The sequence below is a fragment of the Hyperoodon ampullatus genome (assembly GCF_949752795.1).
Source record: "Hyperoodon ampullatus genome assembly, chromosome: 6".
NCBI classification, from domain to species: domain Eukaryota; kingdom Metazoa; phylum Chordata; class Mammalia; order Artiodactyla; family Ziphiidae; genus Hyperoodon; species Hyperoodon ampullatus.
In genome coordinates, this window is record NC_136919.1 from 78,235,654 (window position 1) to 78,246,258 (window position 10,605).

General features: G+C 37.2%; 1 protein-coding gene across 1 annotated transcript; it reads left to right on the forward strand.

The window, feature by feature from the left end:
- Nucleotides 1-9,894: 9,894 nt before the first annotated feature.
- LOC307055009 (small ribosomal subunit protein uS8-like) lies at nucleotides 9,895-10,245 on the forward strand (the record flags this gene model as incomplete). Its single annotated transcript, XM_079706933.1, has 1 exon — nucleotides 9,895-10,245. One exon carries the CDS (start codon nucleotides 9,895-9,897, stop codon nucleotides 10,243-10,245), a length of 351 nt encoding a protein of 116 aa, XP_079563059.1.
- Between the last annotated feature and the right edge of the window lie 360 nt (nucleotides 10,246-10,605).

A 10,605-nucleotide genomic window follows, 5' to 3' on the forward strand; every position in this document is an offset into this window, starting at 1 on the left:
AGAAGACATACAGATGGCCAACAGATACATGAAAAAGATAAACAAAGGTGATAAATTTTTAGCCAGACTCATCAAGAAAAAAAAAGGGAGAGAGCCCAAATCAATAAAATTAGAAATGAAAAAGGAGAAGTTATAACACCACGGAAATACAAAAGACATTAAGAGACCACGAAAAGCCACTATGTGCCAATAAAATGGACATCCAAACAGAAATGGACAAATCCTTAGAAAGGTACAATCTCCCAAGACTGAACCAGGAAATGGAAAACATGAATAGACCAATCGCAACTACTGAAATTGAAACAATGATTTAAAAACTCCCAACAAACAGAAGTCTAGGACCAGATGGCTTCACAGACGAATTACATCAAACATTTAGAGAAGAGTTACCACCTATCTTTCTGAAAATATTCCCAAAAATTGCAGAGGAAGGAACACTCCCAAACTTATTCTGAGGCCACCATCACCCTGGTACCAAAACCAGACAAAGATACCAAAAAAGAAAATTACAGGCCAATACCACTGATGAACATAGATGCAAAAATCCTCAACAAATTGCTAGCAAACCAAATCCAACAATACATTAAAAGGATCATACACCATGGTCAAGTGGGATTTATCCCAGGGATACAGGTATTCTTCAGTATCTGAAAATCAATCAGTGTGATACACCACATTAACAAATAGAAGAATAAAAACCATATGATCATCTCAGTAGATGCAGAAAAAGCTTTTGACAAAATTCAACATCCATTTATGATTAAAAAAAAACAAAGAAACAAATGTCTCCAGAAAGTGGGCAAAGAGGGAACCTATCTCAACATAATAAAGGTCATATATGGCAAACCCAGAGCTAACATCATTCTCAACAGTGAAAAGCTGAAAGCATTTTCTCTAAGATCAGGAATGAGACAAGGATGCCCACTCTCACCCCTTTTATTCAACATAGTTTTGAAAGTCCAGCCATGGCAATCAGAGAAGAAAAAGAAAAGGAATGCAAATTGGAAAAGAAGAAGTAAAACTGTCACTGTTTGCAGATAACATGATACTATAAATAGAATATTCTAAGGATGCTACCAGAAAACTACTAGAGCTCATCAATGAATTCAGTAAAGTTGCAGGATACAAAATTAATACACAAAAATCTCTTGCATTCCTATACATTAACAACAAAAGATCGGAAACAGAAATTGAGGAGACAATCCCATTTACTACTGCATCAAAAAGAATAAAATACCTAGGAATAAACCTATCTAAGGAGGCAAAAGACCTGTACTCTGAAAACCATAAGATGTTGATGAAAGAAATTGAAGATGATACAAACAGAAAGATGTACTGTGTTCTTGGATAGAAAAAATCAATATTGTCAAGATGACTATACTACCCAAGGCAATCTACAGATTCAGTGCAATTCCTATCAAATTACCAATGGCATTTTTCACAGAACTAGAACAAAAAAATTTTTTTAATTTGTATGGAAACACAAAAGACCCTGAATAGGGGCTTCCCTGGTGGCGCAGTGGTTGAGAGTCCGCCTGCCGATGCAGGGGACACGGGTTCGTGCCCCGGTCTGGGAGGATCCCACATGCCGCGGAGCGGCTGGGCCCGTGAGCCATGGCCGCTGGGCCTGTGCGTCCGGAGCCTGTGCTCTGCAACGGGAGAGGCCACAACAGTGAGAGGCCCACATAACGCAAAAAAAAAAAAAAAAAAAAAAAAAGACCCTGAATAGCCAAAGCAATCTTGAGAAAGAAAAATGGAGCTGGAGGAATCAGACTCCCTGACTTCAGACTATACCACAAAGCTACAGTCATCAAAACAGTATGGTACTGGCACAAAAACAGACATATAGATCAATGGAACAGGACAGAAGGCTCAGAAATAAACCCACGCACCTATGACCAATTAGTCTAAGACAAAGGAGGCAGGAATACACAATGGAGAAAAGACAGTCTCTTCTATAAGTGGTGCTGGGAAAACTGGACAGCTACACGTAAAAGAATGAAATTAGAACACTCTCTAATACCATACAAAAAAATAAATTCAAAATGGATTAAAGACCTAAATGTAAAACCAGATATTTTAAAACTCCTAGAGGAAAACATAGGCAGATCACTGTTTGAAATATATCACAGATATCTTTTTGGATCTGTCTCCTCCTAGAGTAATGACAATAAAAACAAAAGTAAACAAATGGGACCTAGTTAAATTTAAAAGCTTTTGCATAGCAAAGGAAATCATAAACAAAATGAAAAGACAACCTACAGAATGGGAGAAAATATTTGCAAACAATGCGACCAACAAGGGATTAATCTCCAAAATATACAAATAGCTCATACAGCTCAATATCAAAACAACCCAATCATAAAATGGGCAGAAGATCTAAATAGACATTTCTCGGGACTCCCCTGGTGGCCCAGTGGTAAAGAATCTGTCTTCCAATGCAGGGGACACAGGTTCAATCCCTGGTCAGGGAACTAAAATCCCACATGCCATAGGGCAACTAAGCCCACATGCCGCAACTACTGAGCTCGTGTGCCTCAACGAGAGAGCCCGTGTGACACAACTACAGAGCCCACACACCACAACTGGAGAAAACCCGCACGCCACAACTAGAGAGCAGGCTGCAAGCCACAACAAAGACCTGATGCAGCTAAAAAAAATAATAGACGTTTCTCCAAAGAAGACATACAGATGGTCAAAAAGCACATGAAAATATGCTCAACATCACTAATCATTAGAGAAATGCGAATCAAAACTCCAATGAGGTATCACCTCACACTGGTCAGAATGGCCATCATCAAAAAGTCTAGGGACTTCCCTGGCAGTCCAGTGGTTAAGAATCCACACTACCATCGCAGGCGGCACAGGTTTGGTCCCTGGTCAGAAAACTAAGATACTGCAGCCTGCTCAGTGCAGTGCAAAAAAAAAGGAAAAAAGAAAAGAAAAAGTCTACAGATAATAAATGCTGGAGAGGGTGTGGAGAAAAGGGAACCCTCCTACACTGTTGGTGGGAATGTAAATTGATACAGCCACTACGGAGAACAGTATGGAGGTTCCTTTAAAAACTAAAAATAGAGCTACCAGGACTTTCCTGGTGGTCCAGCGGTTGAGACTCTGTGCTTCCACTGCAGGAGGCATGGGTTCGATCCCTGGTTGGGGAACAGGGATCCCGCATGCTGTGTGGTGCAGTAAGTAAGTAAAGAAGTAAAATAAACAAATAGCTACCATATAATCCTGCAATCCCACTCCTGGGCATATATTTGGAGAAAACCATAATCTGAAATGATACATGCACCCCAATATTCATTGCAGCACTATTTACAATAGCAAGACATGGAAACAACCTAAGTGTCCATCAAGAGATGAATGGATAAAGAAGATGTGGTGTATATATATATATATATATATATATACACATACATACAATGGAATATTAGCCATAAAAAAGAATGAAATAATGCCACTTGCAGCAACACGGATGGACCTAGAGATTATTATACTAAGTGAAGTAAGTCAGAAAGAGAAAAATACCATATGATATCACTTATATGTGGAATCTAAAATATCACACAGATGAACTTATTTACAAAACAGAAATAGACTCAGATATAGAAAGCAAACTATGGTTACCAACGGGGAGGGAAGGGATAAATTAAGAGTTTGGGATTAAAATATACACACTACTATATATAAAATAGATAACCAACAGGGACCTGCTGTATAGCAGGGATTCCCTGTATAGTACAGGGAATTATACTCAATATCGGTAATAACTTATAATGGAAGAGAATGTAATAAATATATATACACACACATATATATAACTAGATTACTTTGCTGTACATCTGAAACTAGCACAACATTGTAAATCAACTATGTTTCAATAAAAAATTTTTTTAAAAAAATAATCTCAACATCACTAATGATCTGGAAAATGCAAATCAAAACCACAGTGAGTTATTACCTCAAACCTGTTAGAATGGCTATTACCAAAAAGACAAAAAATAGCAAGTGTTGGCAAGGATGTGGATAACAGGGAACACTTGTGCACAGTTGGTGGCAATGTAAACTGGTGCAGCCACTATTAAAAACAGTATGGAGGTTTCTCAAAAAAATAAAAATAGAACTACCATATGATCCAGCAATTCCACTTTTGGGTATTTATCTGAAGAAAATAAAAACACTAACTCAAAAAGATAAACGTATCCCCATATTCACTGCAGCATTATTTCCAATATCCAAAATATGGAAGCAACCTAAGTGTGACCATCAATAGTTGTATGGATAATGAAAATATGAATATATATATATATATGGAATATTATTCAGTTATAAAAAAATTGAAATCTTGCCAGTTGTGACAACATGATGGACCTCGAGGGAATTATGTCAAGTGAAATACTGCATGATCTCTCTTAAGTACTGACTCTAACAACAAGAACAACAAACAAACAAAAAAACGACCTCATAGATACAGAGAATGAAGTGATGGTTGCCAGGGGTAGTTGGAGGAAGAGGTAGCAGAAACGGGTGAAGGGGGTCCAAAGGTAAAGAATTTTTTTTTAATTTGTTTAAGGAACTCAGTCTACCAGTGGTATAAAGTGGACACAAAGACAAATGTTGAAATTCACTAAGTGACATGCAGATTTAATACTGTTGGAATTGAGAAGGGAGTTCATGATGTTATAAATGTACATCCAATTATTCCCAACTGATCCGAGACAATGTCATCATGTACAACTCTCAGGGATTTTACTGGCAAAAAACGTTTAGCATGAATTAGAGTTAGCTATTCCCCCACACCCTTGTTTAACAGGATATGATGAAAGTCTTAGATCAAATTCTGCCTCTCACACCTTTGCTAACCATTATTACAAGCAAGTACAAAACTGTCCATACAACCTGTTTTGTAACTCTGATGAAGTCCTGCTCTTTACCAGTTTGGGTGATTTGATCACACTTTGCATGACAGGTTCACTCATACCAGATGTGATAATATTCCTTTAAATGGACATGAAACAACCAGAAATTGTTAGACCCGAAGTCTGGCCACGGAACTGCTGGGTGTTCAAAATTTGGGAACCACCTCTAAGGGTAAAGCACATAGAACTTACACCCAGTTCACAAAATAATGGGCAGTGTCTGAACATTTTAGCTAATCTATTAATACATACCTTAAATATCTGTAATTTCTCAGTGAGAGTCCATTTCTAACATTCATCATGCTAATTAAAAGCCATTAATTGAATAAAAACCCATTTCTGACATTTGCTGTACTAATTAGCAAAGCATCTGTCTGGTATTAATCAATATATGGATAGTAGATGCACTTGTGATAGCTACCTCTCTAATCACTTAGGAAGGTAGAGTGGGGCTAGATAATGGAGAATAAGGTACAGAATTTCCACTTAGTTATACAGGTTTGGCTTTAGCTTTGTTTTTGTTTTTTAAGGCAGGGGAGTAACAACTAGAACTCGAATTCAGGAAGATTCATTTGACCATCAGATTTGAGGGAAGGGGGGAGGACATGTGAAAAAGATACCGAAAGCAAGTAGGTGAATAATAAAGCCAGAACAGTTGCTGGGCTAAGAATAGAAGTGGAGAAGTGGAAGAAAAGTATAAGAGCTATTTATATGTAGAATATATAAAAATACTGATTCTGCCTACCATGTGTGTAATGTTTGGTCTCTCACATATCACCTTTAATTTTGATAGAAACTATAGAAAATGGATATTATCTTCATTAAGGGTGAAAGTTCAGAGACATTAAATTGACTTCCAAAAGTCACAAACCTAGTAAATGCTAGAATTGGGACTCAGAGCCAGGCAGTGTGCTACACTGAAAAGAGCATGGGAAATGGCAAAGCTCAGGAAGTAGGCGAGCTTGGGGTGAAAGATATACATCCTTTTTTTTGGTGAAAGTGTAAAACTGGGACTACCTCTGAAGTGAGTAATTTAGCAATATACTTTAAATAAGTATCCCCTTTGACTTAGCAAATCCACTTATAGCAATTTATCCCACCTGTATACTCTCACATGTATTTCTAAGCATATGTGTGAGAATATTATTAAGTTCAATATTCTTTGAAATAGCAGTAGGTTTAGGATGAGTTAATAAATCATGGTGCAAATATCCATTTAATATAATAATGTACAGTTGTCTGTTTTTTATATACTGACATCATCAGATCTCCAGGATGTATCAATGAAAAGAGCAAAGTACTGAAGAGGGTGTGTGTGTGTGTGTGTGTGTGTGTGTGTGTATTTGTCATTTGTGTTTAAAAAAAAATACACACACAGCTACATTTTCTGTCTCTTGAAGGATACAAAGAAACTAACAGTGGCTGCCTCTGAGGAAAGGAACTAGATAATTGAACAACAGATTGGGAGGAAGATTTATTTCTCACCAGTCCTTTTGTATGTTTTGAATTATATACATTTTATTACTTATTTTTTTAATTGTTTTAAGAGAAAAAAAGAGTATGGACTCTGGACTCAAGGAGAATTTGTTTTTTCTACTTAACTAGCTATGTGGCCATGTCCAAGTTATTATTTTCTAGTTTATTGTGACCACATTATAGAACATATAAAAAAGAAACCAAAAAGTCTCTTAAGAAGCCAACACTCAAGACACAATCACTATAAAACTCTGATGTAATTCTTCCTAGTCTTTTAAAAAACCTGTACTTCTTTCTGGTTACAAAGTAAACAATTTAACTTTTAAATGTATTACAAAATTTATTGGTCCATGTAAGGTACAGTGATTTATTGATGAAGATTTAGAATAATGAGTAGAAAGTACTTAAATATTTGTTTATTGTTCAATAAGTGCATCGTATTTTCCTGTTCAGGTCCAGGAACTAGCTCTTCTTTATTGACAAATCACCCTTTCTGGCTAATATTATATCCCACCTGGAGAAAAATGTAGCAACTGTGTTATTACTTTAAATACCATAACTCTTGGGAACTTGTTTATATTGAAACAATATAGGTCATCTCACCTATGTGGTCCCCCAGTACCACTTATTTAATGCTGGTTACATTATTGCTCCCTAGGGTGCAGCATCCAGCCACTTCCAGTGACTGTCAGAGAGGGACGCTGTGCTCATTGATGAGGGCAAGTCTTACCCTGAGTATGCAGGTAAAACAAGAACCATCATTCATTTTCCAGTCACGTAAAATTTACCATTCGGAATTTTATAGCATGAAAATAGAACAACAGATTTTCCAACAGTGACTTCTCTTGAGCTCTTTAGGCCAGAATCACTGCATTCCTCGACCAGGTTCTCACTCTCTGTTGACCACACCCCTGCCTTCCACACACTATTGCCAGGAGAGGAGGAGAAGCAAGGGGCCCATGTGCAACATGAGAACGGCAGCCCCATTCAGACAAGAAACGTCTGTCCCTTGTTGCGCATGACTTAAGACCAGCCTGGGAGAGCACAGTGTAGCCACATCAATCCAAGGCAAGACAGGACATAAATTGGAAGGGGCTGTTGGCATTATGGAGCAAAAGTTGCAAAAGCCCTGAGAGCAGGAAGACAGATCATCTTTGAGCATCTTTGTTAAACCACTTTGTTTTGTCTCTGTTACAGTAGTACAGAATTATCACACTCCCATATACAATTGTCCCTCGGTATCCTCAGGGGGATTGTTTCCAGGGTCCCTGTGGATACCAAAATCCTTGGATGTTCAAGTCCCTTATATAGAACAGTGTAGTATTAGCATATAAGCTATGCATATCCTCCCTGATACTTTAAATCATCTCTAGATTACTTATAATACATAATACAATGCAAATACTAAATACATAGTTGTAAATACAATGTAAATGTTATATAAAGAGTTGCCAGCCCATCGCAAATTCAAGTTTTGCTTTTTGGAACTTTCTGGGACTTTTTTTTCCTGAGTTTTTGTGATCCATGGTTGGATGAATCTGTAGATGCAGAACCCAAGTATATGAAGGGCTGACTTTACTTGATATTGAAAATCTTTTTAATTTTCATAAATCCGGTAGGCAAGAAAAATAGTATTTTATTTTTGCTCTAATTTAAACCATCATTATATTAGTGGGGTTGAGCCTATATTTATGTTTCTCAATCATTTGTATTTCTTCTTTAAATTATCTGTTCACGTTCTGTGCCCATTATTTTCTACTAGGGACTTGTTCGTTCTGATTTTTAGGAGATCTATCTATATCTATCTATCTATCTATCTATCTATATCTATATATATATATATAATCTCCATTTTCCCATGATATGTTATAAAAAGTTATAAATAGTTTTCCAATATACCTTTTGATTTTGTTTATGGTGTTTTTACTTGTTCTAGATAAGAACTGTTGGCTTTGTGGGGTTTTTTTTCAATTTTGTTTTAATCAGATTTTTCAATGGGTATTTTATGTCATTTTCAGAAAGGTCTTTCCTACTCTTGGATGATATCAATAATTTATTCATATTTTCTTCATTATGTTTATAGTTTTGCTTTTACATTTAAATTTGCATTTTGTCTATAATTGACTTTGATATAAGAATGAGGGAGGGATTAAGCCCCACCCCTACCCCCCCCAAAAAAAACCCAATCAGTTGTGCCAATACCATATACTAAATAGTCCACCTTTCCTCCATTAGTTTGAAATTCCATCTTTATCATCTATTAAACCCCAATCTGTATTGGGTTACATTGGTCTATTACCATATTTTTTTAAGTTACTAATTCTCGACAAAATATTAGCAAACCGAATCCAACAACACATAAAAAAGACCATACACCATGACCAAGTGGGATTCATCCCAAGTTCACAAGAATGGTTCAACGTATGCAAATCAATGTGATACACCACATAAACAAAAGAAAAGACAAAAACCACATCATCATCTCAGTAGATGCAGAAAAAGCATTTGAAAAAATTCAATATCCATTCATAATAAAAACTCTTACCAAAGTGGGTATAGAGGGAACATATCTCAAGATAATAAAAGCCATTTTTGACAAACCCACAGCCAATACAATACTCAATAGTGAAAAGCTGAAAGTCTTCCTGTTAAAATCTGGAACAAGACAAGGATGCCCACTCTCACCTCTTCTATTCAACACAGTATTGCAAGTCCTAGCCAAGGCACTCAGGTAAGAAAAAGAAATAAAAAGTATCCAAATTGGAAGGGAAGAGGTAAAAGTGTCATTATATGCAGATGACATGATACTATAGATAGAAAACCCTAGAACTGATCAATGAATTCAGCAAGGTAGCAGGATACAAGATTAACATACAGAAATCGGTTGCATTTCTTTACACTAACAATGAAATATCAGAAAGGAATGTAAAAAAACAATCCCTTTTAAAATCACACCCCCCAGGCTTCCCTCGTGGCGCAGTGGTTAGGAATCCGACTGACAATGCAGGGGACAGGGGTTCGAGCCCTGTTCCAGGAGGATCCCACATGCTGCGGAACAGCTAGGCCCGTGTGCCACAAATGCTGAGCCTGCGCTCTGGAGCCCACGAGCCACAGCTGCTGAGGCCTGCGTGCCTGGAGCCTGTGCTCCACAACATGAGGGGCCACCGCAAAGAGAGGCCCGCGCACTGCAAGGAGGAATGGCCCCCGCTCACCGCAACTAGAGAAAGCCCGCACACAGCAATGAAGACCCAACGCAGCCACAAATAAATAAAATAAATTTATATTAAAAAAATTGCACCCCCCAAAAATAAAATACTTAGGAATAAAACTAACCAAAGAGGTGAAACACTTATATACTGAGAACTATAAAACATTAATAAAGGAAACTGAAGATGATTCGAAGAAATGGAAAGATATCCCATGCTCTTGGATTGGAAGAATTAATATTGTTAAAATGGCCATACTGCTCTTTCCACCATCTTTCTGTGCCGCCATAATGGTGTGCATGCATGTCCTGGCTGATGGTCTCAAGAGTATCAACAATGCCAAAAAGAGGCAAACGCCAGGTTGGTTTAGGCCATGCTCCAAAGTCATCGTCAGGTTTCTAACTGTGATGATGAATCACGGTTACATTGGCAAATTTGAAATCATCGATGATCACAGGGCTGGGGAAATTGTTGTGAACCTCACAGACAGGCTAAATAACTGTGGAGTGATCAGCCCCAGATTTGATGTGCAACTCAAAGATCTAGAAAAATGTCAGAATAACGTGCTCCCGTCCCATCAGTTTCTTTTCATTGTACTGACAACCTCAGCTGGCATCATGGACCATAAAGAAGCAAGATGAAAACACACTAGAGGGAAAATACCTGGATCTTTTTCTAGGGATATAATACACACATGCAAATAAAATGCCTCAGAGGATATCCAAAGCAATCTACAGATTTAATGTGATCCCTATCAAATTACCCATATTTTTCACATAAGTGTAATAATAATAATCTGGGAAAATATTATGAACAACCTTATGCTAGTAAATTCAACAACTTAGATAAAATGGGCAAATTTCTTGAAAGACACAGATTACCCAAGCTTACCAAGGAAGAAATATATAACCTGAAGAGCCTATCTATTAAAGAAATTGAATGCGTAGTTTAAAACATTCCCACAAAGAAAACTGCAGGCCCATAGGGCAGCACAGGTGAAT